The sequence below is a fragment of the Octodon degus genome, unplaced genomic scaffold (assembly GCF_000260255.1).
Source record: "Octodon degus isolate 3935 unplaced genomic scaffold, OctDeg1.0 scaffold00135, whole genome shotgun sequence".
In the NCBI taxonomy this organism is placed as follows: Eukaryota; Metazoa; Chordata; class Mammalia; order Rodentia; family Octodontidae; genus Octodon; species Octodon degus.
The window spans coordinates 7,386,637-7,394,263 of NW_004524711.1; the positions used below are offsets into that span (position 1 = coordinate 7,386,637).

Consider the following 7,627-nt stretch of genomic DNA (forward strand, 5'->3'; position numbering starts at 1 on the left):
TGGTGCTGGGGGATTGAACCGCGGTCCCTGATGCTTTTGCTAAGCTTGTTCTAAGTAGGTGCTTTAGACCACTGAGCCATCTCTCCAGCCCACATATAGCTTTTTAATAGATGATGGATGTCTTCCTATACCAAGGAATCCCAACCAGATACCAAGAGCTTCAATTTTAGAGTTTCCTTGGATTTTTAGAGGGTGCAGTAGTCCCCACAAAGTTAGGAACCACAAACCTGCTTGTCTTTTAGGGTTAAATGGACAATAGTTTACTTCATGGGAGATTTGTTCACAAGCATTTAAGCTTTTCAATATTCATATTATAAGCAGCATGACTAATATCTTTGTCCACAGGTCTTTCTGTACTAGTCCAATCATTTTCTTTTCTTTTTTTGTGCAGTACTGGGGATTGAACTCGGGACTTTGTGCTTGCCAGGCAAGTGCTTATGTGGCTGAACTATCTCCCCAGTCCTGATCATTTTCTTAGGATATTAATAATTAAAAGTGTTTGGGGCTGGGGATACAGATTGGTAGTCTACATGCCTGCCTGGCAAGCACAAGGACCTGGCTTCAATCTCAGTACCGCATGCTGTGCCGACCACAGAGGCTGGGCATGGTGGTGTATGCCTGTAATCCACGCACTGGGGAGGATTAGACAGGAGGATCACTATGAGTCCAAGCTGCAGAGCAAGACCCTGGACCAAATACATAAATAAATAAATATTTTTAAAAATTGAAAATGTTTATCCTTTGTTCAGCAGAAATGAAAAAATGAAATGACTGGTAACTGAACAGCAAGAATTTATAAAGAATTTTTCTAAATCACTAGAAAAAGCCAAAGAAACAGGAAAACAAGTAAAAAATACAAATGGAATCCACAGCAAAGAGTGCAAAAATGGCTAGTAGTAAGGTAAAAGGGTATTTTAGCAGGAGTCACAGAAGTGCATGTTAAAGCAAGAATGAAATGAGGTTTCACTGGACCCGCACAAGTAAACGTCTGATAGAAGCAAGTGCGCATGAGCAGGCAGCACGGCCGTGAGTCCTGCGCTGCTGGGGGCTCACAACTGTGAGTGACCACCTGGGACAGCCAAACAGAAGACGAGCCTGTCCAGGAGCACACACCAACACTGGGCCTGGACATGCACAAGGCATAAGAAAAGTAGACACAGGCACGTGTTCAAAATACTCACATGGTAGCAAACACTTTAAATAAGATTGAACGCCCGTCAGCAGGAGAATGGATAGACTTAGGCACTCACCTAAGTGACTAAGGTAGTACTGGGCAGAGAGTGGATGAGCTACACATTACTTACATGGTAGGGAAAGTCTCAAAACAATGTTAAGCAAAACAACAAACAAGCTGCAGGATACTTACTCTGTGCTACCATTTATGCAATTTTAAAATAAAATATATAAAAGAAGACTGCATATTCTTCTTCGTTTTTTTTTTTTTTTTAATATATTTGGTTATTATAGAGTTTCACTACACAGCTCGGACTCCTGGTGAGCCTCCTGCTTTCAGCCTTCCCAGTGCTGGGATTACAGGCACGCACCACTATGCCAGGACTCTGGCTGGCTCAGCCCACCCTGGGAAAGTGGCTGGCACAGCATGTGGTACCGGGGATTGAACCGCAGTCCCTGGGCTTGCCTAAGTAGGCACTTTAGTCTGCTGAGCTATCTCACTGGCCCTGTATATTCTTTAAGGATATAGGTTTTCAGAATAAATTACGGCAATATGAGGGGAAGGGTATATAGTAATGTAAGGGTAGTGATGTCATCTTTGGCAAGGAAGAAATGGAAATGGAATTACAATACTGAAGGGGCCCAATTACTGATTACTGAGACAGGGTCCGCTATGCAGTTCAGGCTGGCCTTGAGCTCACTTCGCACCTGTACTCCAGACTATTCAAGAACTTGCAATGATTCTCCTGCCTCAACCATACGATTGCTGGAATTACATGTATGCCACCATGCCTGGCCTTAACTGTGCTCCCAGAGCACAGAGGACATTAAAGTGACATAGCTAGGGCAACATTCTGACCCCATTGTGGCTCTACAAGCACGAACTCTTCTTGAGAAAGGCTTCAGAGGAGTTTCAGGAAGCCATCACTTATGTGTTTGCTTACACCAGACCTAACCCTGCTCAGAGCATCCTGACACATCAACAGTAATAGCCAGGACCCTACCCTGAATTTCAGGGGGAGCTCACCTTTCTTTCCAGTTCTTTAGTAATTGCATCCAGAACCATTTTATGGTGTGCGAACACAAGGAACTTCTCTCTTCCACTTTCCAGGAGGTCCAGAATATACTCACTGTATTGGACAATGATAAGAAAAAAGATTAACATATACTCTTCCAGCTGAGGTAAGTTACTGAAAAGTGACTGACATGTACACTGAGACATCCTGTCTCACCCCAGCCCACCCACTGCATTTTCTGAGAGCTGACCTGTCTCCTCTCCCCTCACACCAGCTCATGTGAACTCTAGCAAACAAAGGTGCTCTGGGTAAGCCATCTTTTGCTATGTACAGAAAAAGCTCTATGCTTTTTAGTCATCTGACATACACAAAGTATTCTTACATTTTAGGTGTCTCTGGTATGCCACTGAGACATTCTTACTAAGGTCACAGAAGATAATTAACTGTGTCTGCTTTAGCTGCTACCATCACTGCACTCCACAACGCCAAACTGAAATGTCTACGTAGATCTGAAACAACTAAGTAGGGGGTTACACATTCTGGACAGCACACACATTTCTGGGAACTCAGTATTGAGATATAAATAAGTATACTACATAGTTAAATATTACATAGTTAGTTAGACATAAATAACTCTTCAGGAACAGCTCTCCAGGTCTGCTATGCAGACCTCAGACAACAGAGCCCACAACCAAGTCAGTGGTGACTAAATTCTTCAGGACAAAAGCATATGCTGAGGCATCTTGTTTGGAAGACCAAACATTGCTTGGTCTTCCTTTAACTTAGGTCTCTTCTCCATCTACTGTTTTCTAACTCCTTATCTTTAAACCCTGTCCCTTAAAGAAAGACTACTGTTCCCTGGGAGGAGAGAGTAAGGAGCAGTGACCTAGGCAGGGCACCCTTAACTGGCCTCCCCTGCATTAGCATCCTGTAGACCAGGAATGGAGAACCTATGGCGCATGTGCTGCAGAGGGCTGCTTGTACCACTGAAAGCTCTACAGGTTTGCCATCACTGCTGTACAGTGAAGAGGGAAGCCTGCAGACAGCTGCTGCTCACAGCCAGGAGAAAGCAAGCTCCTTCAGATACCGGTATGCTTGGTCAGCCTGAGGTCACCCCAGACGTGACCTTCCACAAAGGACAAATCACTACAGCTTCCTGTCACAGGCAGGTAGGTGTCAGAAAGAGAAATGGACTGTCCTCTAAACCACTACGAAATATTTTTCAAGCCACATTCCAACTGACCAAGACAGCAGATTCGAGTTCAACTCATGAACTACTGTACTAAAAGAATCTAATTATTGTGAGACATAAAGTCTGCCATGATGCAAGTAAAAGTTTACTGCTATAGCAGCAGAAGTCGCAGGGCTACACAATGAACTTGGTGAGCTCGTAAAACCCACCGTCCCCGACTCTAATGCCTCCTTCTCCTTCACTTCTGACGGTGCTTTACTGTTCCACACACTGAAAGTCCCTCTGCTGCCAGGCTGGACACACTTGCCTCACACAGTAACCTGGGCTGCCGTGCCGAAAGATGCCCAGTCAAGTGAGAACACATACAACAAAACATGGAGGGCAGCTCAACAGGAAACTGAGGTGCTGAGGATTTATAATCTAATTTTCCCTTAACTAGATGTGTGACTCAGAGATCCAGAAATGTTTACAAGACTTACTCAGTGATTGTATTTTTTCAATGGTGCCCAAGCGACTTACCTTACTGATTTCACAAAAATTCTATAATGTGAAATGACTTAATAGAGGTAAAAATTGTTTGCAAACCACAAAGCACTATGTCATTTATTAGAGAACTTTGAAAAAAGCATCACGTGGCCATAGTTTATTTATGAGGTAGAAAAATGGGTAGACTTAACATCCTAAGGGAAATGGGTGGCTGGGGACCCCGAAAACAGAGGCACCCACAGATCCCAAGATGCAGAGGCCAAGGCTAGGGGGACAGAGGCACAGCTCACGCTTGGCCATCTGTCACTCAGCAGCGTGTGAGAAATGGGTTGGTGGTGGCAATTTATTGAAAGAATTTTCCAGGCCATAAAAACCCAATCTGGAGCGCATGGATCCCTTAACAATAACATAAATGAAAAGGCAGTGCCCAGAGGAAGCAAGGAGGGCCAGCCAACAGTCAGCAGGCCTCCTGGGCAGCTCAGAGGGTCTGAGTGAGGTCAGGACTTCTCATAGGTAAGGGTCAAGAGGGATCACATGGTGGGCTGCAGGGCCCAGGGGCTGGGGCGAGGGCGAGGCCGCTGTGTGTTTCCCAGGTCATCCACACATCTCAGCGCCCACCGCTAGTCTGGCACCACTCAGCCCACATGAAGTCCATCTTCATGTAATTTAATCACTGGGACTATTATCCTGCAAGAGCCTCCATGAACTTTAAACATTAAAAAAATCAGGTTAGCTGCACGTCACTAGCATTGCCTCAAGTTTCAACCGCAGTGCTATTTGAGCATGAGTGGGCTTTTCATTCTTTAAGAAAGGCAGACAACTTAGATTTTTCTAAGTCAGTGAAGAACTCTAAGAATAGAAAGGTTCACTTCAGCTTCAGTTTATAAGGTAGAAAGAGAACTAAATGTGACAGTGGCCATTCACCCATATTGTCTGAAGCAACTTGGAGCCTTTTTAAAAAAATCTGTTTATTTATTTACTTGGTACAGAGTCTCGCTATGCAGCTCAGCTCAGACTTGTAGCAATAATCCTGTCTCAGCCTCCCCAGCATTGGGATTACAGGCGTGCGCCACCACGCCAGTTTCAGTGGCCAGCTGGGTGTGGGGCCAGCACGGCATTTGGTACTGGGGATTAAACCTGGGTCCTTGCACTTGCCAGGCAAGCACTTAGACCGCCAAGCTATCTCCCCAGCCCCCAACTTGGAGCTTTGTGTGCTTATTTAGATATGTAACTGCTAAAACTTGGAGTCTTTGGAGAAGATCAGAATATCTCCATGCAGTAGCCACTCCAGGGATCACGATCTTCCAAGCAAGACAAACACTTTCTCCTTTCTGGTGTGGCCACACTCACCTTCATCTGCTAAGTTGCAGCAGCCTCAGCCCTGGGGTGGAGGGCAACTGTCTCGGGATGGCAAGCTCGGCTCGGCAGTGGCTCTAGTCACAGGGCAGCTTGGGTCTAATGGGTGATGAGAGCAAGGTACTGGAAGCTTATTTTCAATGCAGCTATGGTTCTAATCTTTGATCATTCCTTAGACAGCAGTAAAGCCATTCTGGCAAGCTAAGCTAATACCCATTTTGTTTTGTTTTTTTGAAGATGGAAGAGAGGGATAAATCAGGCAGGCAGGCGGCAACTACTTACATGACACACGGGATTTTAGCTTCAGCTGTTCTGTTGAAGAAGAGAATGAGGGCCTCTTTCTGCTGCTGTTTCTGTGGAAAGGGAGGTCACACATGTCAGGACCCACTCTAAGACCTGGGGCGAGCTGACCCAATGGCCACTACTTGGTCCAAGCGGAGGACCCAAGCACTGACTCACTTGCTCACTTTGGTCATGTCAGAGGAGTGGCCTGGGCTCTGGTTTTGTCCCCAGAGTCAATGTTGTAGTGAATGTTATTATTCTGAGAACAGTAGTAAGAATCTAATGAGTTAGGGGACATGCAGCCTCTTTTTTTTTTTTTTTTTTCTTCAGATCAACCATTCATAATTTTCAGACTTTATTTGATAATATTACTTGGCTCCATCTAGATTTTGGGTTAATTTCTCTGGTGTTGTTGACTGTCATTATCCTTCAGATAAGTTAAATTAATTTGCTTTTTTTCACAGGTAGGTCATATCTCATTTGATTTGGTTTGTTTTGGTTTTTGAGACAGGGTTTTTCCACACAGTCCAAGCTGGCCTTGACTTCACCAAGTTGCTCAGGCTGGCCTCAAATTTGTAACCCTCCTGCCTCAGTCTCCCCCACAGTGCTGGGATTATAAGTGAGCTCCACTGGGTCCAGATTTTTGGAAAGGCCTTTTGGGTAGGGCTTTACCACACACGTCAAACCCACTTGATCCATGAAATGTGGCTTGACTGAGCACAACTGTTTACTGCAGCCTGAAAACCAGTTACACCTGACCCTTGCCCTGTGCAATCTGTCTCCTGCCTCTCTTTGGTCAAGTTGTGTCTGCACCCAACTGACCAACAGCTCTTTTAAAACCTTACTGCAGGGATTCCAACTGCCTCAACTACTTTATTCTAGCATCATTTCCAAACCACTACCCAGGTGCTTTTGGCCTATCTCCTATGTAAGGGGATTCACTGTACTAGGAAATTATATTTTCTCTAGGTTTACATCTAAACTAATCTGAATGAAAAAGGCTAATACCGGAGATCGCAGCTAGGGTCCAAGTACTCCAAGACAACATTTCTGACCACACTGGCCCCCATACTCTTCTCCCACCATCACCAGCAGGAGACTGCTATGGTCTGAGTGTTCCCTCCAAACTTCATGCATTGAAACTTGATCTCTAGTGCAGTGGTAACGTCAGGAGGTGATTATGTTGGGAGGATTCATGAATGAGCCTAGCACCTGTCCTGGTTAATTTTCTTTCATTGCTGAGACCAAATACCTGATGCCCAAAATTAAGGGGAAAAAAGGCTTATTTAGCCCAGTTTGTGGAGGTTTCAGTCCATACTCAGCTAGCTCCAAGGCAGTAAGGTTTTAAATGGAATAAGGATTTTTTTTTTTTTTGCTCCGAATGCCCTCAGGGCAGGTTTGGCTGGCTGGAGTGTTGGGGATGAGCTACAGCAACCTGAGGCTGACAGCTTTGTGGAAGTAGACACTTAAAGAACTGAGCTAGGGCCAGGCCCCCAGCAGTAAGCTTTTAAAAGCACTGTTGGTCAAATGGGTACAGACACAACTTGACCAAAGAGAGGCAGGAGACAGATCACACAGGGCAAGGGTCCTGTGTAACTGGGTTTCAGGCTGCAGTAAACAGGTGTGCTCAGTCAAGCCATGTTTCATGGATCAAGTGGGTTTGATGTGTGTCGTAAAGCCCTCCAAGGTGGCACATGGTAGAGGGCAGCAGTGTGTGGCAATGGGAAACAGCAAAAGCAACAAGAGGCAAACGGGAAGAGCAGCATAGCACAAGCCTCCCTCCCTCCCTTACACTGTATGTAAGCTTCCTGCCCCAGGGCAGGTGTAGCGCTCACACCCATAATCCTAGCACTAGACCATGAATCAATCGAAACACTCTAGTGACTGCGTAAGGCTTTGGGGAGACATCTAGACACAAACACTAACAGCGCCTATGTGAAAAATGAAAAAGGCCTAGGAGAGAACCCGTACCACTCTCACCGTGTGACAACAGAGTAAGAAGACATCTTAGCTGTCCAGGAGGAAACAGGCTCCCAGCTAACACCACATCTTTGACTTCTATTTTTTTTTATTTTTTCATTTATTTTTTATTTATTTGAGAGAGAGAGAGAGAGAGAGAGAG

The 7,627-nt window shown here is 45.2% G+C and overlaps 1 protein-coding gene across 3 annotated transcripts in view; it reads right to left on the reverse strand.

Annotated features, from left to right (window-relative positions):
• Positions 1-7,627, reverse strand: part of Smarcal1 (SWI/SNF related, matrix associated, actin dependent regulator of chromatin, subfamily a like 1) — a 62,454-nt gene that overhangs the window by 10,294 nt on the left and 44,533 nt on the right. For all 3 annotated transcript variants that reach the window (XM_023701417.1, XM_004641350.2, XM_023701415.1), the window contains exons 12-13: positions 5,506-5,576; positions 2,201-2,303 (exon numbers count right to left, since the gene is read on the reverse strand). In XM_023701417.1, coding sequence (XP_023557185.1) covers positions 2,201-2,303; positions 5,506-5,576 — 174 coding nt within the window. The remainder of the gene's footprint in view (positions 1-2,200; positions 2,304-5,505; positions 5,577-7,627) is intronic.